The sequence below is a fragment of the Lichenostomus cassidix genome, chromosome 6, assembly GCF_008360975.1.
Source record: "Lichenostomus cassidix isolate B80296 chromosome 6, HeHo_3.0, whole genome shotgun sequence".
Taxonomy (NCBI): domain Eukaryota; kingdom Metazoa; phylum Chordata; class Aves; order Passeriformes; family Meliphagidae; genus Lichenostomus; species Lichenostomus cassidix.
Window position 1 is genome coordinate 2,038,226 of NC_139487.1, and position 23,764 is coordinate 2,061,989.

The 23,764-nt window shown below is 43.8% G+C and overlaps 1 protein-coding gene across 6 annotated transcripts in view; it reads right to left on the minus strand.

The window, feature by feature from the left end:
• Positions 1–2,862: 2,862 nt before the first annotated feature.
• Positions 2,863–23,764, minus strand: part of PTPRE (protein tyrosine phosphatase receptor type E) — an 81,787-nt gene continuing 60,885 nt past the window's right edge. For 5 of the 6 annotated variants that reach the window (XM_085064603.1, XM_085064600.1, XM_085064598.1 and 2 more), the window contains 16 exons: positions 23,089–23,225; positions 19,042–19,132; positions 18,753–18,829; positions 18,604–18,640; positions 17,796–17,893; positions 16,754–16,873; positions 15,481–15,641; positions 12,497–12,632; positions 11,600–11,749; positions 10,328–10,421; positions 9,847–9,923; positions 8,556–8,690; positions 7,691–7,816; positions 6,797–6,957; positions 6,559–6,694; positions 2,863–5,710 (listed from right to left, as the gene is read on the minus strand). In XM_085064603.1, the coding sequence (XP_084920729.1) occupies positions 5,636–5,710; positions 6,559–6,694; positions 6,797–6,957; positions 7,691–7,816; positions 8,556–8,690; positions 9,847–9,923; positions 10,328–10,421; positions 11,600–11,749; positions 12,497–12,632; positions 15,481–15,641; positions 16,754–16,873; positions 17,796–17,893; positions 18,604–18,640; positions 18,753–18,829; positions 19,042–19,132; positions 23,089–23,225 (1,811 nt within the window). In that variant the 3' untranslated portion in view covers positions 2,863–5,635. The remainder of the gene's footprint in view (positions 5,711–6,558; positions 6,695–6,796; positions 6,958–7,690; positions 7,817–8,555; positions 8,691–9,846; positions 9,924–10,327; positions 10,422–11,599; positions 11,750–12,496; positions 12,633–15,480; positions 15,642–16,753; positions 16,874–17,795; positions 17,894–18,603; positions 18,641–18,752; positions 18,830–19,041; positions 19,133–23,088; positions 23,226–23,764) is intronic. The other variant, XM_085064601.1, reaches the window with a different exon arrangement.

The following is a 23,764-nucleotide window of genomic DNA, read 5'->3' on the forward strand; positions in this document are numbered from 1 at the left end:
TAATAGTTAATTACACTGACACGTTATTGCACCCAAGATTTTTGGAATGCTTGTTTTCATGCACAGAACCTAATTTTGACAGAGGATTTTACATGGGAGCAATCTGCATAAATTTAAGAACAAATGGGATATATTTCCAAAATGATACCTATCCACATTAACAAACTCTTTGAAATAACAAATTTACCTTAAATGGTGAAAGAACATAAACTACTAAGGGAAGAACTTTTAAATATAATGGACACAGCAATATTTTTAATTCAAAACCACATTTCAAATAATCCAAGTTCATCTGGAACAGCAGCTTTCCAATAGGCTGTTGTCCTTCAAAGCCAGGGAAGCTGACTGGGAAGCAAAAACCACAATGTCACAGTGAAATACAGCAGGTTTAAAATGCAAATTAAAACCTTGCAGTGTGCTCTGGGTCTGTGGAACAGACTTGCCAAGTCCAAAGGATTCCAAAATCACCCCCAAGGATCATGGGATCCAACTCCTGGCCCTGCACAGCTGGGACAACCCCAAAAATGCCACCCTGAGCCCAATCTGGGAACAAAATTCTTAATCCAGAACATTTTGCCATCAACTTCAACAGATCACTTTTAATCCTAAAGCTGAACCATAAAAGGGATTTTGCATCTCCCACTCAGTGCTTTTGCACAGCTGAGGTAGAAATTTGTGCATTTTATTACGACTGGGCCAAGATTCCCCTGGATTCAGCAAATTAACTCAACAGCTCTTAAATTCTGGGGTACCTCATTTACCTGCATCCTTACAGATGAGGGAAGATCATAAAATCATGGAATGGTTTGGGGTGGAAAGGACCTTAAATCCCATCCATTCCACCCCTGCCATGGCAGGGACACCTTCCACTGTCCCAAATTGTTCCAAGTACTGCACAGCCTGGCCTTGGACACTTCCAGGGATCCAGGGGCAGCCACAGCTTCTCTGGGCACTCTGTAGGGTAAACTGTCCCTCTCCATCCTTCCCTTCAGGTTTTGGAATGTCAAAGTTTCAATAAAAATCTCAACTAGGAAATACTGTGCCCCATCATTCCTTCTCAAGCTCTTCCCAGCTAGGAGAGTTTTCCTTTCTTTTTGTCCACCCAACTGGTAAGAAGTCCCAGCTCAGATCTTTTGTTCCACAATTATGGATAGTTGGAGTTCAGGAGGCACCCAGGAAAACAGTGGAGTGGTTTCTCATGCAATGCAAACAGGTGAAAGGAGAAAATGATTCTTTGTGCAAAGAACTTCCTTGGCAAGGTGTCAACTCGATTAATAACTGAGTAATTCCCCTCCTCTGTGCAAAGCAGCACAGCAAATGGATAAAAGTCATTAGAAGGAAGCTCTCACAAAAAGATCTAAATTACAACCTAATCCTTTAATTCCTCAGATGAAGAACACTCCCTGGCAAGTTCAGTGGCTTGAAAAATTCTCAATTCAACAATTTCTGCATTAAGCAAAACAGAGCTGAGGCTTGACATATGTGCCCTACACAGAACAAACACCTCTTTGATCTGCCTTAGTTTATACTGTGTAAATATCCCGTTAAAATAAATATATTTCATGGTCAGTTTACAATGAAAGTGGGGTTTTTTTGTAAAAGCTGAGTTTCTAAAAACAGAACTATAAGCTCTTTATGGTGTCTCTTAGTAACGCTTAGAAGTAGGAAAAAAACAACTTTATAACCAGTAGAGTATGCTGTGGAAATCGTGCAGAGCTGTTGTAATCAATAACTAATTATCAATATTTATTTAAATTAACCAACAATTAATTAATAACTGATTAATCCTTGAGATTCTTCTATTGACTGAGACAAACACACCACAGCACCTGTCTGTCCTCACACAGTGAACTTCCCGTGGTCTCACCAGCTGCACATCCTGCTGCAATTACATGACCCAATCACACAAAACATTTCATCACCTCATCTGGAATCATCAACAATCAATAGCTTTTACATGAAACAGCAAATTAGAATCACAGAATTGCTATGTTTGGAGAAGATAAAATCCAACCATCAACCACCACCAAGTTCACCACTAACCCATGTCCCCAAATGCACACATTTTTTGAACACCTCCAAGGATGGGAACTCCACCACCACCCCAGCATTTTCCCAGTGCTTTAAAACCCTTTCCATGGAGAAATGTTAATCTCCAAACCTCCACTGCACAAATCGAGGCCATTTCCTCTCACCCTGCAAATGTCAGAACACTGCCCAGGAAGGACATGCAGACTAGAAGTTCTTCCCAACTTGTAGAAAAAAATCCTAAAATTACCAAGACTGAAGAGGATTGGGAGGTGTGGGGTGGAGCAGGGGAAACAGAGAAAGGGTCAAACAGAAATATGGCTTCGTGAAATCCTACTAGATTGGACATTGGGATGTAACCCCTGAGCAGTTACTCCTGGTTTACACAAACCTCCCCTGCCCCTTGTTACAACAGTGGGGCCTTCTTGATTAGTTTTACAAGATGTCCAATGCAAAACCTGTCAAAATGAATTAAGAAATTGCTGTTAATTAGAGTGAACATTCAATCCGTGATGAGTAACTCAGCTGGAAGTTTAGCTCCTATTTTTATCTTGGTATGACACCACAGTTTACCACAGGATTATTTTACTATATTTCACTAATTTTACAATATTTGTTTTGTCAGATCTTACTTATCCATACAGTTTGGGAAGAGCTGGATTCCAACTGCTTCCATGAGTTTCTACACCCTTTATATGCACAACGTTCAATCCCGACATAAATCAGAATTTTACTCCCAAATAGCTGCAGATAAGCACTGAAAAATTACTTATCTAGATAATGGATTTCAACTCTTTTAGAATGCTTAATTCAAATGAACACACAACACAGGAATGAAATTAAAAGATTTAAAGGAAATAATGCAGGTGGAGAATAAAAAGGAAGCTTTGTTCTTGCATCAGAATGTATTAGATCTTGCAATTTGCATATACAAATAATTCAGCCACACTCACCGGCATTAAAAACACAGCAAGATCAAATTAGAAACGTAATAAAAGAAAATAATAATAGCTGAAACTGTATAATACATACATATATTATAAAGATTTGACAAATTAAATACATTTTGGTTATACAGAAAAGTTTCCGCAACTGTACATGAAAAATGGGACGAGGGAAACGCAAACATTTCAAAAGACTCAACACGGGCTGCTCAGGCTCATTGGAAAAGTTTAAAAAACCCATACATAAAAATAGCCTAAAAAACACTAATTACAGTATGCATTCTTCATTAAGGCCCAAGTCAGCCAAGCATTTAAGGGATTGCTTCAGGAACACAGAATCCCACGGATTGTGGGATACAAATTCTGGGAAGCGAACGCTTAAATGCTGAGCTGAGCTGGGATTTCTCTGAACACATGAACAGTCCAAGTCACACGGTGACCAAAACCACAGGCAGATCAGAAGGAGCCTTCCAATCCAACTAGCTGGCGTTTGAAAGGAATTCCATGCAACCTAAGGAGACTTAAAAGGAAAATTCCTCTCCACCAAGACACTCCCCAGAGATCCATCTGACTGCTGCACAGAGCAGCCACTGAGCTCAATGACTGGGAAGGGAGCTTTTCAAATTCCCCAGAAATCCTTATGGAGCTACAGCTGGGAATTTGGAATTGTGTTTCAGGTGTTTCTCTTTCCTCCTCGATATCTGAGTAGCCACTGAGGATTTGGTGTTCCAGCTGAACGCCATCCTACTCCTGGGTGAAACCTTTAGTAAACCCTGGGGGCAGCTGGAGTTGTGCTGCAGCTCCTGGGGGGCTGTGGGACCCCAACATCCTCACACCCCATCACTGCTGCACTCATACTGGCTTCAGGGACAACTCACCCCAAGGTTTTACCTCAGGGACCCAAAAACCTGACAAATTATTCTTCAAATGCAGCCTACATGGTTAGAAAGATCCTGACATCAGGATCAGGAAATGGGAATTCCTCTGCATTATTTGCCAACCCTCCCTGTGCTACAAACCATACTGAACCCCCACTGTCTCAGTTCCCAGACTAAACTGACTTTGGCTCTTTCAGTTTGGATGGAATTTCAAGAACACGCCCCTTCCTCAGCTTCACTTTCATTACCCAACCCTGTGGCTTGAGTGTTTCTTCTCATAGAGACTCACAAGCAAGGTTTTAGTCTTTAAACAATCTTTTTTTTTCTTTTTCTGAAGTGCATAATTTACTGTACAAATAAATACAGGAGTGTTTGCAGCGATGGGAAGACAAGAAGCAGCCAATGGCACTGTGGGAATAGGGTGCTTAGGAATTCCTATTCTGCACCTTTTCCAGCCAGGATGGAATGGAAGGAGAGTTATGGAGAACTTCTCATCCCCTTGCATTGCTCCAAAGGGCAGTGAGATTTCTATTGGAATGGGATAAAATAGTGCAAGAACAGCAGGAAAAGCTCAGTTCAAGCTGCTTGTTTTAAATAAGGCTTTGATGTTGCATCACAAAAGCCCAGCTGGACAAGACAGAACTATTGCTTATTCATTAATGTTATGTCATTAATTACAGAGGCACCTCCTTTGTGCTCATTAAGTCAAGGATGATTTTGGAAGAGTGGGAAAGATAAATTTGGTAATTATTCAACATTCAATGCCCTGTGAATTGGGGCATTTTCCAACCCCTGGTCAGGACTGTAATAAAAACTTTTATATTTTCTTTCACCAATTCTATCATCAGTAGTACTTTCATTAAAAATATATCTCTGTACACAATCACAAACCCCTCAGAGAAAGGAAACAGTCCTTTCTTGATAGCATTTATGGGAGGGTAAGAACCTGGAGGAGCTTTTGCTACAATACTCAATGTTTCTGGAATTAAACTGTCCACAAATAGTTTTTTTTCAAATTTTTACCAATATTCTTAATTATTCTGCTGAGTCAAATCAAAGAATAAGAGTTCACCCCTTTCTCATTTTAAGGAAGTGAGAAATTATGGATGTGTTTGTTGAGAAGATAAGTTTTAACTCCATTTGTGGCCTTTCTCTTCAAGCAGACAAGTTCAGGTGCTGCAAAATATACTCTTCAAATATGCAAAATATTCTAAAAAATCACATTATTGCCTAAGTTGATTTAAACTATATTTGGGGAAAAAAAAACCAAACTGACTGGGCTTTGTAAGTTCTGTTAATTCAAAAATTCAAATCTGTATTTCTACTGATTCTATCTAATGGACAGTAAAAGTCAAGTTTTGACTGCCATCAAAACCTGGAGGCTCTTCAAAACAGCCTTGGAAAATAAATATATATTTTCATGGTGAACATAATTTCCCAGTGAACAAATCATACGCAACACAATTCACTTATTTTAGGATGAACTGCAAATCACCTGTCAAAAACTTCAAGAACTGAGAGATAAAGAAAAAACCTCAAGAATTAATTTCCTGTTATTTAGAATAAAGATTTCTATCCCATCTTACAGTGCTATACAGTATAGGAACATTATACTTTGCTTTAGAAGATATTTATATTTAAGAAACAACTTTATACAGCAAATGCAACTTTTAGAGCCAACACAACATTGTATTTACAGTTAAGTCAACCATCCAAATGACATGGAATAAATTAACATAATGTACAACTATTTATACAGACAAATTAAAAAATAAGGCAGAATTCTCATTTGAAATTAGCATAATCTGAAAAGATGTCGATGAAATCTTGTACCACTCTGTAGCAGAATTCATACTGTTCCTGGAAAAGAAGGAAAAGGTGTCAAAATGTGGTCTTGGTGACACTGAGAAAATCTGACTTCTGCAAATCCCAGTGATAAATTCAACATATTCTAACTGGGACCAGTAGCTGAGGACTGGTCTGTTCTGATTTCTATTTATTGTTTTAAATAAAAACAATGGGACCTCTTTCTTTGGTCAAACACAGGCTGATTGTTGCTCTTTGCTTATATTGATTTCTTGAGCTTTTTTCAGAGATGGTTCTTAAACTGAATCAGTTAATCTAAAACATCTGTAATTTTGTATATTTTCAGGTCTAAAAAAGTCTCAGGAAACTTTTCAATGTTTATGCAATAGGGAAAAGCATCTGGACTAAGCTTCACATAGTAGTTGCAGGGACTTTAAGAAAAATTTTAAAGATTTTAAACAAGTCAGAGACATTTCCAAGGATTTCCACATCCCTGAAGTGTCCAAGGCCAGGCTGGACAGGGCTTGGAGCAGCCTGGGACAGTGGAAGGTGTCCCTGCCATGGCTGGGGTGACAATGGTAAGAAAGAACAACTTTCTTTGTTGTTCTTTTTAAGGTAAGAAAGAACAACTGATAAATAGCTTGAAAGTCATTTACTTAATATATTTCATCACCTGCAACACTCAAAATATTTTGGTTTAACAGCCTCAAAGGCAGAGGATATTTAACCAAGTAGTATTTTCAGAAATACTCTAAAAACCCCTGTAATGACAATGCCTTGTACACACCCAGCCACCATCCATAATTCATGTCAACCTGCAAAAAACCCCTTTTGTTCTCCTCCCCCAAGAATATTTACAAACACAACTCCCTCCCAGAGCCCTGAGCTGGTAAATCCCATACCAGTGTTTGCACCATGTGTGGCCTTTGCAGCCTCAAGCTCTTCACAGCTTGGAAAACATCCAGGAGTCCCTCAGCCTTCACCCTTTCCAGGATGTTGCTCAGTGCTATGAAGGTTCCTGTTCTCCCTGCACCAGCACTGCAATGAAAACACGTTAGCTCAGCAAAACTGGGATAAAAACGGGAAAAGGGGAATGAAAGGGATGTAGAATGGCTGAGGTCAGGTGCAGAGGAGGCTCACCTGCAGTGCACAGTGATGGGGTGATTGCCTGTCTGCTGCTGCTGCTTCTGCACTGCTGCAATCAGGTCGATCATCCCCTTGCCCTCGGCAGGAATGCCAATCTCCGGCCAGCCGTGGAAATGGAACTGCCTGACCAGCCTGCTCTGCTTCTCCTGGTTACTCTGCCGGCAGGGAAACACCACAGTCAGCCACATTCAGCCTCTGGGTACTTCCAGGTGGAACACAATTCCTGCCTGGAACATCTGCAGCATCAATTCTGCCTTGCTGCAGGAGAGTATTTGCAACATGGTCCGTAATGGACTTGATGAACTTATTTCCAGCCTTAATATTCCATGATTCTATCTTTGTCCTGCAGACCTGGCAGGTCTGTTTCTGAATGCCCCACCCACTGATAATTCCCCTATAATTTATTTTCCTTTGATTTGCACAGCTGTTTCCTCTGGGAGACACTAAGGATAGACTGGAAGTGTCCAAGGAGCTTGGAGCAGCCTGGGACAGTGGAAGGTGTCCCTGCCATGGAACTGGATGGGCTTTAAGGTCCTTTCCAACCTAAACCAGTCCAGAATTCAATGAAAAATCTTGAATCAAATTTTGATAGCTAAGTGGGAGATGGCAGAAAAATCTAGGAATTACAGCAACAGCAAAACAGTTATAAAAACCCCAAACCCACTCCCCATTTTAATCCACCACCTGTTTACTGCCCAAAAATTTCAGGGGCTTTAAGCAAAAATGTTTCCTATAACCTTCCTCTTGATGGCACTTTTTGATTAACCCCATTTAGATTTAGATAGAAATTCCAGAATTTAAGGTACATAACCGGATTGGTAAATGCCTTCCAATGAAAAAAAAGAAAAAAAACCCCACAAAACGAAACGTGGAATTTTCAAGAATTACCTGATTATATGTCACCAGGAAGTCCCTCACACTGATGGCATCCATCAGGCTGTCACTCTTGATTTCCACCGTGATCTCTCCGTGAGTCACAGAGCCCTCCGATGGCCAATACTGGCAGCATTTCTCCTGCAGAATCCAGAGAATTGTAAACATTCCTCGATTTTTTCTTCCAGTTATCTACATTGTCATGAACGGCTGATAAAAGTGACATCCAGCATAATAAATGTGTTCTAAACAGTTTGTATTGCAAACACTAAGAATACAGTAATAAAATATTTCTGCAATAGAAATATTAAAACCACTAAGATGAAAAGGGCTCAGGAGGCCCAGATGGCAAATATTGCTTTAAAACAGAGTAGAATAATAAATATAACTCCTGAAAGCAAGGTAGTATTGTTAAAAACCTCCCAAAACTACCAAGAAAAAAGCTTTTCACAGCACTACAACCCCCTTGTTGCACCCAGAATCTTCAATCTGCAGCACAGGACTCTTTCATTAACAATTATGTCTTAGGACAGGCTCAGAATGAGCCACGGGAGCTTTTACTGGGAAAAATGGGACACGAGTTTATAGAAAAGTTTGTTCCCAGCTCCCAAAACTCTGTCCCATGTTAGGCATCCCTTAATGCAAACTGGAAGGCTTTCAAAGATCACAATATTCCATAGTTTTTCCATGATTCCTGACAATCCCAGCAAAAGCAGCAGTGCTGACCCACATCAGATACTGAAGCAAGTGCTCATTTTAGGAAAAGCAAAAGAAAAATTTCAGCTTGCTGGAATTTGCAGGCAAAAAAAAATCTTTTCTGCAGTATTGATGGTTGGCAGGTGGGAAGGAGAACTGTGGGGCTGCAGAGTGGAACACCTACCTGCTCCCTCTCCTGCACCTCGGTGAGCATCACGATGGTGTGGCACTTCCACTCCCACACCATCCTCCAGAAATCCTCCACGGTGTGAGGAAGAGGCCCCTGGGTGGCAATGAAATAATCCTTCTGCCGATAGCCCTGCGGGAAGAGGCTGGGGTCACACGGGGGAGAGGGACAGAGCTGATGGCAACAGGGGTGTCACCTCTGCAATGGGGTTTCTACCAGGGAAATGGCCTCAAGTTGCTCCAGGGGAGGTTGAAGTTGGGGATATTATGGAAAATTTCCCCACGGAAAGTGGTGTCACTGCCTGGGGCAGCGATGGAATCCCAGTCCTGGAGGGATTTAACATCCATGTGGAGGTGTCACTTGGGGACATGGGGCAGTGGTGGCCTTGGCACTGCTGGGGATGGTTGGATTTGATAGTCTGAGAGAGCTTTTCCAACCTCAGTGATCCTGTGATTCCAACACCTCCCCCAAATTCACAATCCTGAGGGGAATTTTTCCAGTCATGCTGGAATGATCAGGTTGTGCAGGAACATGTTTCACTACAAGATGATCACCACAGCTTTTCCACAGGATGAACTTCTCACTCCAGTTTGGAGCTCCAGTTTTATTTCACAGATCCCAGAATCAATCAGGGTGGAGAAGAGCTCTGAGATCATCAAGCCCAAGCCATGGCACTGAGTGCCACATTCAGCCTTTCCTCACCTCCATACAGATGTGATCTTCCCTTCCTCAGCATCCACAATCCACAGGCTTGTGGATAAAACCAAATTTTTATTAGTAAAACCAAATAATGTGGTTTCACTGCTTAAGGACATGATTAATTCCCATATTTAACTCCAAACAAGACATAATCCTGCATTACTCAGCTTCCAACAGGAAGAAAGCTTGGAATGAATCCCGCTCTGCCCAAGTAAACCCTGGCTGCCAAACACTCTGACAGCTTTCTCCTCTTCCAAACACTGACCTTTCTGTTTCTCAGAAAGGTAAATATTTACACCTGTTAACCTGAACCAGATAATGGAACCGCTGGCTGTTGGTTGTGCAGCTGGTTTGTTTTGTCAGAATTTAATAAAAGGCTTGGTTTATAAATCTAACAACGAGGTTTAAATTACACAGCCATTTGAACTGAAACTGAAAACACCAGATAAGAAATGCATGTGGAAACTCCTATAAAAAAAAGCTCATGTTCTTTGCAAGCCAAGTCAATTGTGCCTCTTTAAAAAGTCTTACCAGCAACAGCAAATGATCTGATTTGAAAATTAAAAGCAGGAAAATGTTGTATACGTACATCTATGAAGGAAGCATTGATGTAGTCTGTGTATTCCTGCCCTCTCTTCATCGACAGAATCACTCTGTTAAAATCATCTGGAAAAACAAAGAGTCTGCTCTTACTTTTGCCAACTGCACATGGCAGAACAAACCCCACCAGTTCTTTTCTCTGCAATGTTCATTTTCGGAGAAAATTACAGTGCTGCTCAGACCCTGCAAGGAATCCCACAGAAAACAGGGTGCTTTCAAAGGTGAAAGTGCTGAGTTATTTAATTCAAAATCCCTGACTGCAACAGATTTAGAATGATTTCATAAAACCCAATCCATGAAGAGTTTGCAGGTGCTTTAGGAGGGTCTGTAAGGGGAGCTGTGCTCTGAGATGAGCTGGGCTGCTGCCAGCAGAGATCCCAACACCCTTTGGATAACCAAACTGGATAACACCTTTGGATAACCAGGGATTTATGGCAACTGTTAGTAGAGATGACAAGCTGGGCTCTTACAGGGGATGATCTGGATGACTCTTGCTTTCTTCATGTTGGCTGGGAGGTTGCCAGTTCTCATGTTCTCCTTCATGATGCGAACGTTGGTCAGCTTCTGCAAGAAACCCCAAACCCACCAGGGTGAGACCTCGGGGGACAGGAGTGCTTCTCCCACCTCATGCTGCCCTCAGAGGGCTCTGCAGGGACTTTATTTGGGATAAAACAGAGCCACAGTCTGGGAGCCTGACTGTTCACTGAAGCCACTTCACTGTCCTGGCTGTAAAAATTGAGAAAGAGTAGCAATCATAAAATCACAGAATGGTTTGGGTTGGAAAGGACCTTAAATCCCATCCAGTGTCACCCCTGCCATGGCAGGGACACCTTCCACTGTCCCAGGCTGCTCCAAGCCTCATCCAGCCTGGCCTTGGACACTGCCAGGGATCCAGGGGCACCACAGCTTCTCTGGGAATTCCATCCCACCACCCTCACAGCCAAAAACTCCTTCCCAATATCCAATCTAATCTTCCCTCAGATCAATACCATTTTGATTTTTGAACTTGTTGCTCTATCATTAAACTTGTTTTTGCGTCATTTTCTTTACCCAGTTCCCGATTTCTGGTTAAATTAATCCTTTAAAGCAAAGAGAGAACTCCAGTTAATACCCAGTACTTAATACCCAGTTAATACTCCAGTGTCATTTAACGCTTCAAATCTATGTAGAAACCAAAATGTTTGTAGAAACCAAATCTATGTAGACCAAAATCATAAACACATTTGAACTTTTCCCTCAGGCACTAAAGTAATTTTAACAATGATCACAGCCAGTGCTGTTTTCTTCATTTAGGGTTTCTCCACTGGACAGAAATAGGTTTTTTGGGATTTTTTTTTTTTTTGGAGGTTTTTTACTGATAGTCTGGACATTCAGCACAAGCCCTGTAAATTCCCTGCAACCCTCTCTGCTGTCAGTCACCACGGAGTTAACAATCCCATTGGGATGCAAACTAGGTGCACCTAATCCAGTTTCTTCCTGCAGCATTATCTGATCTGGCAAGGAGCACCAGACCCAGAGAATCACTCCAGTTTTATTTCACAACAAACAAAAACCATTTGGGGAAAGGCCATGGAATGACACAGCTCTGAATGAGCCTTTAGGGAACAGGATGTCCAGCAAGGCCCCATTCATGCCAACTACAAAATAAAACAGCTTCTTCCCTTTAATGCACTTTCATGGTTACACTTTTATCCTTTCGGCTTAAATCTTGGAAATTCTACGGCAAAGATTTCCATACTTACTTTAAATTCCTCTTCCAGCCCTATTTTGACCAGGTTTGGGGCTGCATTGTGGGATGTCTGGAGGTGTTTTTCCAGGGATGACACATCCAGCTCTGTGTCACCGTAGAGGTAGTACTCGAGTAAGGCTTGATAAATGAAGGAATATTGCATCTGGAAGGGACAGAGAGGCAGTGAGGATGCAGCAAAACAAGGGAGGAAAATCAGGAATTCTGGGACTTAATTAAAATTCCTCAATAGTTTGGGTTAGAAGGCACCTTAAAGATCATCCCATCACACCCCTGCCATGGCAGGGACACCTCCCACTGTCCCAGGCTGCTCCAAGCCCTGTCCAGCCTGGCCTTGGACACTTCCAGGGATCCAGGGGCACCACAGCTTCTCTGGGAATCCCATCCCAGGGCCTGCCCACCCTCCCAGCCAGAAATTCCTTCCCAATATCCATCTAACCCTTCCCTCTGGCAGTCTAAAACCACTGTCTTATCACTGTTTGGTGCACAATCAACTAATTATTAAAATAATAATGATTACAAATGATGAAGCTAAACCAGAGTTTTCCTGTTACATTACTCATTCTCTGAAATTCCACTCTCCTGTTAAAAACTCCCTGTTTTTCCACAGGGAAAGCTGGAAATGACTCTCAAAAATTAGGTGTTTTACAGTGGTGTTGTCTGCCTTTATCCATTCCCTCACCCCATCCTTCCACTGGGCTTTGTTCATTTTCCAACCAGAGAATCCCAGAATGGTTTGGGTTGGAAGGAACCTTAAATCCCATCCATTCCACCCTCTCTGGGCAGGGACACCTTCCCCTGTTTGCTCCAAGCTTCTCCCAGTGGAAACACAGCAGCATTTCCTTCCCTGCCCATGACAAATCACAATTTTGGGCGATTCAGGTGCACTCACGTCAGTCTGAACCATCTGGGGCCGCTGGTTGCGGATCCTGCAGACAAACTCAAAGACATCCACCTTGTGCTCGGCGTGCATCATGTCCATGATGGCATCGATGACAATGAAGGTCCCTGTGCGCCCCACGCCAGCGCTGGGGACAGAAAACACACAGAAATGGCCATGGGATCCCAAACCTGCAGCAATCCCTGCAGCAGTGACACTCGGGCTCAGACTGGACTGAAAAACTCGCTGGGAAATGGGAAGTTTCACAGAATCATTAAGGCTGGAAAAGCTCACCGAGTCCTGCTGTTCCCTCAAGGCCACCACTGCCCCATGTCCCCAAGTGCCACATCCACGGGGCTTGGAAATCCCTCCTTTGAAATTCCCTTTGAATCCTTTCTTCACCCCTAGAGTGAAGAAATTTTTCCTAACAGCCAATCGAAACCTCCCCGTTTGTCATTTTAACAGCAAAAAAAAGAGGAGCATTTTTAGCATAAAAACTCAGCTCTTCCCAGCTGATGGCATCAGAATTATATTTAAAAAGGCATTTAAAGAAACAAATCTGCTTGACCGTCTATAACAATTCAGGTTAAGATGAAATGTTAATTATTATTTTTATTGACTTTTAGTTCCACATCTCCCAGCCCTAAACACTTGTTGTTTTTTTATATCCTTAATAACCACGAGAGGGAGCAGCATCATTAGAAATGACAAAATTCCAGCGACTTTCAGCTCTTCCTTCCAGAGGAAAAGGGCATGGCATCCTGTGCTGGTCATTAGTGGCTCTCCTTTAACCTCTGGGCAGTTCACTTGGCTGCAATGGCCACAAACACTTCCAGGAACACGACAAAAATGCCTCCCCTGGCCTCATGGGCTCGAAAATACAAAGCAATCCTCAGCAAGGCAACATTAGATTTTAAATAACATTGGGGGGAAAAAAATATTATGGTATTTGTAGTGCAATTCCTTCATATTCCACTTTAGCAGCAGTGAAAGCAAAGCCCGTGAGCTCCACGGTTCCAGAGGGCTGGAGAGATGATGGAAATTCCCTTCCCTCTCCCTTCCATCCATCCATGATTGCTCTCTGGCATCACCAGGAGTTCCCCTCATGTCCTGCTCTCTTAATTCCCGATTTCAGGAGGTTTCCCTGCTCCTGCCAGCCCTGGAGGTGAGCTCTGAGCAGGGATCACCCCTCAGCAGCTCACATTTGTCCCTCACTGCTCATCCCTGGCAGTTTTCACCCCTCAGCCCCACACTGAGCTCCCTCAGCTCCCTTTCCAGCCCTTTTTACACATCCTTTTTCCCTCCCCACAATTCCCTGACTTCAGATCAGCTCTGGATTCAATCCTTGTGTCCTCCTTAAAATCATCATTTATTACACTGACACTGAAGTCACCAGCTGGTGACTCCACCAAGCTGGAAATTCACCCTGGAAGTTCCCTGATTGTCTCCATCCTGAACCTGCTCTGGGTTATCCCTGACTCAGCCATCCCTAAAAAACCTATTTCTAAAAAATGATGGAATACAAGAATTGCCACAAAATCCTGCCACTCCCACTCCTCATTTTCATTTCTTTCCTCCCAGAGGCTGAATCAGTGTTTTATTCTCTTCTGAAAGATCCTGCTGGAGAGGTTTTGGCCAGAATGGCTGGGCCAGATTTTTCTAATAACTCCCTAAAAATGGCTGGTTAGTCACTGCCAATGGGCTTCCCTTTCCTTTTCCCAACAATTCAGTGGTGTCACATCCTGAACTGGGACGGAAATTCGGTGTCACCTCTGTCCTGTATTTCTGACACAGCACAGACACACAACAGCCTCACTGTGCTCTGCTGGCCCTTTAGATTTAGATCTCTGGAGACACTTACAAAATTATTTTATATTTTCCTTTGTTTTGTCTTTATTTCTGCTGATCAAACCAAGTTCAGCATTTCCTGCTGCTGCCAAATAAAGCTCAAGCTCAGAATGAGACTCCACACACAGCAAAGGGCTATAAAAATATTGTGGCTTTCTCAACTGAGACAACAAAAATCTACTTTTTCCATTTAAAAGGCTTTCTCCAAGCCTTTTCTTTATGACACCTGGGAGAGAGAAGGTGAATCCCAGCAAGGCAAGAGCTGGATGGAAATGAAACAACAAATCTGCCTTGCTCAGGACAAACACCCTCTTTTTCACACATTTCCAGGGACTATTTCTAGCAATGAAAAAAGAGACAAATACAGGAATTTACAACTTTTTTTTCCTTAAAAACAAAACCCAGACAGACAAAGCTGCTCTTCTTTCCTTTTTGTCCTGCTGTTGTGTTCCTTTTATTCTAACCTTGAATGACAATTGCTCCTGAACAGACATTTCTTGCTCAGTTGTGAGTTTACAGTCGCTACAGAGGTTGCAATTATTCTCTTTAAACTGTTTCTAAGGTTGGTTTTATTTTCATTAAGCCAAAATTTCAAGTTTAGCACCAGCCTTTGGCAGCAGGATGTGCTTCTGTGAGTGACCAACGAGTGGGGAATTTGCTCTGGATTGGTATGAAGCACATTTTTAAAATTGCAGCATTTGAGTCTCTTGAATGCAAGTCTTTCTTCCAAACTTTTGAGGCATTTCATGGCTAATTTCCATCACAAACTGCAATTTGACTGTGGGAGAAGTGGGGGATGAATTCCCAGAGCAGCATTGAGTGACAAAGGTCAAAAATTTCTATTCAGGGTCTGTTTTTCTGACAAAGAACAGATTTCTACCAAACAATGGGTATCACTCATTAAAAAACCCCAAATAACAAAACAACAACTTCTCCAGTATTAAACTGACAGCAAAGACAGAGCTTTGGGAATTGTTTTCACTCTGGGCTCTCAAAACCTCAGCATATTATTACCCTTTAATACAAATACAGGAGTAAACACATCTATACACATAAATATAAATATAAATATAAATATATAAAACACAAATATATGTAAATAACTCCAGGCCAAGCTGCAAGAATGGCTTGAGGAGCACATCACATACCTACAGTGAACCACAATCGGTCCAGCATGGGCAGGATTCAACGCTTTGACCTTCTTCAGGAATTTCAGCATCCCAATAGGTGTGAAAGGCACCCCAAAATCCGGCCAGCTGGTGAAGTGGAGCTGTGTGACGAGCCTTGGAGCTTTACATCCATCGTGGAGCTGCAGGAACACCCAGACTCAGAGGCTGACAACTCATTTTTCGTGCAGAGATTAATGACCAAACTGCTGTGGTTATTTATGGCTTTATTCCCTGCCATGCTCAGAGCCTGACTCAAGCACTGGGAGTTTACAGTGTTGTCTAAAATACAAATATTAGTTAAAAATGACGTATTATTGATGCAGTTTTGCAGTGGAGTAGTCCCAGGATAAGATTGGAAAGAGCAAGACAGACACTTCACAATAGCCAAATATATAAAAATTCACTCTATTTTTAATCTGTGCCATTTTGTCCCCAAAAGATCAAGTCCTGTGCTCCTCCTGGCTGTCCCAAGGCATTATTTGCTGTGGCCCTTGGAGGTTACATGAGCAGACCTGGGAAGGTCACCACCTCTTCCTCCACCTGCAAATCACCTGCCTGAGCCTCTCCTAAGCCAATCCCTGAGCTTTTATCCATTTCCCCACGAGACATTACCCATTTCCCCAGGATATTCCAAGGCAAAGCCCCAGAACAGTGTTGGGGAAGATGAAATAGGAAAGCCTTATAAATATGATTACCTGGCAAAGGATGCTGAGAATATGGAAAATATAAGTGAGATTGAAATGAAGACAAGCTTTGAGTTGAAGAATAACTAGGAAACAATGGTACAGACAACTGGAGGTAATCCCCCTTCTTGATGAAACAATCCCCTCTGCCTGCAGACAGCTCCAAGGGTCAGAGCAGACCCTGCCTGCTTGGCAGAGGGTCCAAAAAGCAGTTTTTAGGGTTTAAAATATAACCCCATATGGTAATGGGATGATTCTTACAGGTTGTATGTAAATGTTGTAGGGTTTGTAGCTTGTTCTAGATTGGTTAAGGAGAATTAGAATATTCAACACAGAGGATGATTTATTGTATTGTAAATGGCAGATCACTCTGTTGGCATCTCTCTCTCTCTTGCTTCTCTGACCTGCTCTGAGCTGCATCTGGCAGCCCTGGCAGCTCTCCTACACCCACACCCTTCCACAACAAACCCCCATGCTCTCAAACCTGACCTCAGAGATCTCTAGTCTCCATGCCATCCTCACAACCAAATCCCACAGAGTTCAGTCCCGCAGAGCAGCTCAGGGCTCACCGAGTGCACGCAGAACTTGCGGATGGTGTAATCCACCAGCACGATGCAATCCTCCACTGACACTCGCAGGTTCCCGTAGGTCCAGCAGCCCTGGTCAGGCCAGTACTGGTAGCATTTTTCCTGCACAAAACCACAGGGAATTTTATATCTATATATAAATATAAAATTTATAATTTTATAATGAGTTTGCTGAGCACTCGGGGGGTGATCTGAAAACGGGAGTACAGCTGTGAATGTACAGCTTCTCATCTGGCACAAAGCAGCTTTAGCACCCTGCTAGGGCTTCTTGAATTGAGGCAGGGAAGGTGAGAAGAGCTTTGAAGTTGTTGTTTAACCTCATCAGCCCCACACAGCTTTTGTTTCGGTTTGGCAGCTTTTTTAGGGGGTGTCCAACCCCAGTGGGGACAGTGAGGTTTTCACTCTGTTTCCAAGCTTCAGCTGCAGGCAGGGAGAAATTCAGACTAGTTCTCCTTTGGAGCCATCAGGAATATCCAGTTTTACACTGGAAAGGGGACCTTATGGGCTGGCTTTGCTGGCTGAGCTTCAGCAAGCAGCAGAAGTGCAGGAAAATAAAGGCCAGGTAGCCCCAGAAAGAGGCAAACAAGGAATGTCTGTCCTCAGGGGAGGAGTGGGGGGCAGGAAGGAACAGCAGCACCCTCACAACATAGCAGCTTTGATTTCTGATTGTTTCATTGACAAATGGTGCATTTTGAAACCTCATACTCAGGAAGATGAATAGAGTTTTTATCTTCATTCCTGATCAATCCCATGCACAAGTGCAGCCTTACACTGGGATAAACCACTGGAGCTTCCTTTGGCTCTGGGCTATGCAGGACACCACTGGCTAGGAGAATTTTCTCCTTGAGATCAACTCAAAATGGGTATTTTAGAGCTGAAAACTGCATTTCTGAGCAGCAACTCAGCTGTGCTGACAGAGGCCAGGGCAGGAAGTGGTCAGGAGTGCACCTGGTCAGACCCCAAGCAGCCACAACTGCTTTTGGAGCACAAGGGGACATCCCAGAGCAAAGTGAAAGATCTTTACCTCTTTTCTTTCCTTCAGGTTGGTCAGCATGACAATAATGGCTGATTTCTGCTCCCAGATCATCCTCCAGAAGTCATTGACTGTTTCCTGCTTGGGTCCTGCAGACAGAGCAGGGCAATGCTCACAGGGGATGGAGAGCAGCAGATTCCAGAGCAGCCCCACAGCCATGGCAGGGACACCTTCCACTGTCCCAGGCTGCTCCAAACCTCATCCAACCTGGCCTTGGACACTGCCAGGGATCCAGGGGCACCACAGCTTCTCAGGGCACCCTGTGCCACACCCTCCCCACCCTCCCAGCCAAAATTTCCTTCCCAATATCCAATATAAATCTATCCATTTTCAGCTCAAAGCCATTCCCTGTGTCCTGTCCCTCCATCATCCCCAGTCCCTCCCCAGCTCTCCTGGAGCCCCTTTAGGCACTGAAGATTCTCTAACATATTCCTTCTTAAATATTATTTAATCTTTTAACTATGGCAGGAGCAACATTCAGAATTCCTGCTTTGCAGCTCTTTCCATGCCAAGATCCAAGGTGACCACAACAAACTTATAATTGATTATCAGGAGACATCAATTTTGAGAAGCAAAGAGGGTCTGGAGGGGGAAAATGAGCCTCTGCTCAGAGCAGAATCTCCAGGTCTAGAGGCAGTTGGTCACCTCAGAAATATTTCAAGTTATTTTCAACTGTGACCTCTAAACCCAGCCTCACTCCTGACCACCACCTGCAGCTGAAAATAACCTTTAAAACACAACTAAAATTAAACACATTCAGCCCTAAGCTGCAGAGAGGAGAGAAATGAGAACAAGTTACCTTGTGCTGCTATGAATTTATTCTTTTCTTTATAACCCTGTGGAGACAAATACCACAGAAGTTAAAAGATGAAAGGCCAATGTGTGCTAGCAGAGAATTACTTCTTTAATTCCCAAAGTTTGGCCAGCTGTGGGCAACTCTCAACTCACATCTATATAGGATGCATTAATGTAGTCTGAAGGTGGCACTCCATCAATTTGGGTCAAAATCACTCTGGAATGATCATCTGAAAAAAAAACCCAAACACATTGGGAAGTTAATCAATCTGAAGCAGGAGGCCTGGAAAAGCAGAGTTCCCAAACTACTGACAACACATGAAGAGCATTGCTGACCAGTGAAATTGCTATTACCTGAATATTTCCAGTGAATGAACACTACCAGCAGCCTGCTCAGTGCCAAAATTAATTGTGGGATTTAAAAGGAAAGGGAATGGCTTACATGGCAGGATGTTGGGATATCTGTTCTTCTCCCTGTTTTCTTCTTTATTTGCCATTTCAAACGTTCCCTGCACATACCCAGATGTCAATGACTGAAAAAAAAATATATATATACAGAGTCAATGTGGTAGAAAACAAATAATTTTGACTGCACATGGCTTAGGGAAAATCTGCATCCAACAGAACTAAACACATTTCAACTTTTTTCTTCCCCCCAGTAGCTTTCACCACTCCATCACAGCAACTCCACTCTGGCAGATTTCACTACAGAAAACAAGTTCAGCAGTTGGGGAAAGAGAAGCAATTTTTTTTTTCCCCCTCAGAGATCACAGTTATTTAGCAAATCGTTAAACTCTGAGCTGCTGCCTGGAGCTGCCATCTGCCGCAGTGACTCAGAGCACGGTGACCCAGCTGTGCCACTGCCACACTCCTCAGCTACTTATAGCAACCACAGTGGGCTCAGGCACAGAACAGGGCTGAATCCTCAGCTACTCACTGCTGAGCATCCTCAGCATCCAACATCCTGCAGGGCTGCAGCTGAGGGCCTGACTTGGACAGAAAATGGGGAAGGAAAAATGTATTGTGGGTTTTTCACCCGGTGTGAGGTGGAGTTGAGTTCTGGGAGGCATCAGCAAGAGCTGAGAGGGAAGATAAATTTAGTTTGGCGTAGAAAAAAATCCAAACAGTAGTGGAGAGCAAGCAAATGAAAGGAACACACAGGAGGGTGAAGATGAAAGCAAGGAGATGCCTGAGGTGAGATTCTCCACGGCTGAGATGCTCACACTGTGCAAAGGGACCAAAGCAGGATGGGATTTCATGGAGTTCCTTGAACTGAACTCCAAAACCCACAAGGTCAGCAGGGTGGATCCCACTGAGGTAAAATCCCAGCAGTTTGGGAAAGCACAGCCACCTTCTCCCACTCTTGTGAGTCACAAAGGGCAGGGAAAATCCTGGTCAGGAGGGCACAGCTTCAACCAGCTTGGCTGGCACGGAGCAGGGCTGGAATTCCCCCCAGAGCAGCAGGGGTGACCCAGGAGGAGAGGTGACATGGGCAGCTCTGAGCCTCCAGCACAGAGGAAACAGCACTGTGCATCTGTGGGTTTGGTTTGTTGGGGTTTTGTGGCACTGCAAGCTGTGAATGTAATGGAAACGAGGTGAGGAGAGGGCTGAGAAAAACCTGCTTTCAGCACACTGCTGCATTCCTGACTTGAGTGAAGCTCATGGCTTTCTGTCGGCCCATTTGGCTGATTGAAATGCATTTATGATTTATAAAACAGAGAAACTAGGGTTTTGTATAAAAAGAAATGGTGGAGGGTGTCCCTGCCCGTGGCAGGAGGTTGGAACTGGATGATCTTTAAGCTCCTTCCAACCCAAACCAGTCTGTGATTCTACAAAATAATTATCTCTTTAAACATCATTTCTTCCAACTTAAAGTCAGGCACCAAATTCTCAATTAACAGTCAGAGAAGTTCTGCGTTTCCATGTGAAAAATGCATGCAAAGTAATTATTTTTGGCAAAATCCCCCCTCCATCCCCTCCCTGCTCCTGACCCTGCAAGGCTTTGGCATCTTCCCAGGAAGCTCCTTGTGCCCCAAGTGGGTGGTGAGCCCAGGGCAAGGCAGAGCTCAGCTCCCTGCTCCACCCCCTGGGCAGGATGTGATTCAGCCAGGATGCTCCTCATCACTTCCTCCCATCAGCCCAGCCACGAGGAGCTGATGAGTCCTGCTGCCTCTGGGTCATCTGCTGCCACCACACTGTGACCTGGCAGGAACCCCAACATCCCACTGCAGCTCTGACAGGCTCAATCCACCCAGGACCAGCACATTTCCTCCTTTCCTTAGCACTGAATGAGCCACAGGGACACCTTAATCAAGCCAGAATGAAAATTTCAAAAGAAAACTCTTACAGGAAGCTTTTCAGTCATTAATCTGAAAACCAATAATCCCAAACTTCCAACATCCAGCTTCCATTAGGGATGATCAACAGAGGTAAGGGCCTTACAGAAAGTAGTAAGTTTCTTTTTAAATTGTTTTCTTTTTTCCCCCTGAAGAAAAAACAAACTCTTCCAGTGCCCAGTGTTCACCAAGGAATCCCATAACAAAAAATGAAGGAGCCTCTGCTGTTCTGCTGAGTGTTCAAGGAGTGCCATGGAGCTCTTGAGGGGAATTCAGGCTTTGAGGACAAAATCAAAGCTACTGGAGAACACCACTAGGGACATCAATCTAACAGAACTGTCCTCAAAAATGGAGAACTGTCCTCAAAAATGAAGACACACTGCTGGGTGTCTCCATCTCTCAGTGTCTGGTTTCTTTTTAGCAGAAAAATCACTTGGGACTCAAACTTCTTAGGCTGCTGCACAAGCCTGGAGAGTGCTGGCTCGCAGGGCTCACCATTTTCAGCCTAGATCTGCTCCAAATTCCCCCTGGAGCTCCTGGATCTGCATTCCCAGAGATTCCTGGTTGGATCAGGCCGTGTGGAGCAAACACTGCAGTGGGCAGAGATGCCTGGAGCATCCCCAGGGCAGGGCTGAGGCACAGAGCCAGAGAATCATGGACTGGCTTGGGTTGGGTTGGAAGGATCTTTTAAAGCTCATGCAGTGCCACCATGGCAGGGACACCTGCCACTGTCCCAGGTGGCTCCAAGCCCTGTCCAGCCTGGCCTTGGACTCCTGGACACACCCAAATCCTGCAGGATTTGGCAGCTCTGGCTCCATGGGGCAGGCACAGCAATCACCTCACCTCAGTCCCCTCTGCATTTATCAGCTCCTTTCCTGCCAGCTCTGTGTACCAAACATCTCTGTGTCAGCTTTCTGCTGCACCATCAATCACTGATTTCCAGCTGCCTTCCCACCTTCCTTCCATCCCAGCCTTCAGCAAACAGCTCATCCATCCACACAGGGAAAAAACCACGGCAAGCATCAAGACTTCATCCACCCCCAACCCCATCCCTGCTCATTTTTGGGGGTCAAACCCCAGGGATTTTGGGTGCAGACAGAATCCCACATGCTCACAGCACGGGGAAGAAAATCCTCTAAGCAAAGAGGGGTTTATAAATTCAAACAGACGCTTTGTTTCACTCCAAACCTCCGAGCAAATTAATCAGGAGAGTCAAAATTCACCAGAGCACACCTCGTCAAGCTGCTTCTCCCGTTCCTTTTGTCAACCCTGACAAGGAATTCCACACTGCTCCCTTCTCTGAGAAGGCAAAACTGTGGTTTAAATGTATCACCAACCAAACTGCAGCTAGAAATATGCTCCCAATTAAGGAGGTAACCCAACAGCCTAATCAACACGTGCATTGGCAAATCCACGCTTGACATTTCAGCTCCTGCTCTGCATCTGCTGCTCAGGGAAGTGAGAAGAAGTCATGAGAAGTCTGGAAAATGCCCCAAATGGTGGTGCAGGCTGAGGGTGGTGTTTCTCCACCAAAATGTGGCCCTGCAGCAGCTCCCCAGGTACAGCTCAGCCCTAACCACACTGGGGTTTTGGGTACAAAACACTGACCGAGGCCACACTCGGCAGGGAAACCCTGAATGCTGAGATACTTCATGGAAACTGTGCTAGGGCTCAGGAGCTGCCAAGAGGGAAGTGGTGGGATGATAACAAAAAGTCAAATTAGCAGGAAAAAAGAAGTCAAACCCCACCAGGGCAATATTGAGGCCACGCTGTGTGTTCTGCTCTAAGTACTTCCCACAGAGGTGAAACACCCAGAGCCCCCAAAACCCTCCAGCACCACCAGGAAAATCAGTGCTGAACAGATTCATATTCAGTTTTCCTCTTCTCCAACTTTCAGGCAAATGCTGCAGACCTTCTTTAAATGTTAGCAAGAGGCCAACAGTCCATATAATCCAATTTAGGCAAACAGTCCATATAATCCAATTTAGCACCATAAAGCAGTTGACATTGCAGATTATCTCCAGATGAAGGATCTCCACACACACCAGAGCTGCAGGAATGGTACCAATCATGCCCCAAACATAATAATTATTAATACTTGCAGATATATTGGTGTTCCCCCCGTTTCTGGCCATCCAGGTGTAAAAACTTACATTAAACTCCTCCCTGAAGAGCTTCCCTTCGTCTGCAGAACGTATCCGGATCTCCTCCTCCAGATTCTCCACTGGGATAGGGAAATACTTCTTTGGGCCCGAGGGAGACCTGCTGAGCAGCATCACTCGTTGCTGTTCTGTCAGGACAAGGGCAGCAGGTGTTAAAGGATATCCAGAGCAAGAGATTTCCAATTATAAATTCATCTTTGTGCTGGAAAACGCCAAACTTCTCACGTGAGACTTCACTCGGTGATAAAGGAGATTTAAAGGAAATAAAAAAGCAAATCGTAGGCCAAGTGTTGGTGAAATGAATGATTTCTGTATTGGCACTGGATTGAGATGTGCCCAAGTTTTATTCAGGGAAGGAGAAGGTTCTTTCTGCTGGCAGGACAGGCACTGCAGGGGCAGCTTTTGGCACTTATCACCAAAGAGATGCTGTGAGATTATTTCATTGCAAAGGGAAATAATTACAAATAAATAAATACACCATAAAAATTAATACTACAAATAATTTTTAATTTTACTGACAATGAAAATAAAAAAAAATAAAAAAAAATAAAAAAGAACTGATCTTTAACTTGGCAGCCAACAGAAACTGTGCCCCAGGAGGAGCTGCTGCTGCCCCTGTGCACACCACCAGCCCAGCAGGAAGCTGATGGGGATTTTTAGGGTTTTG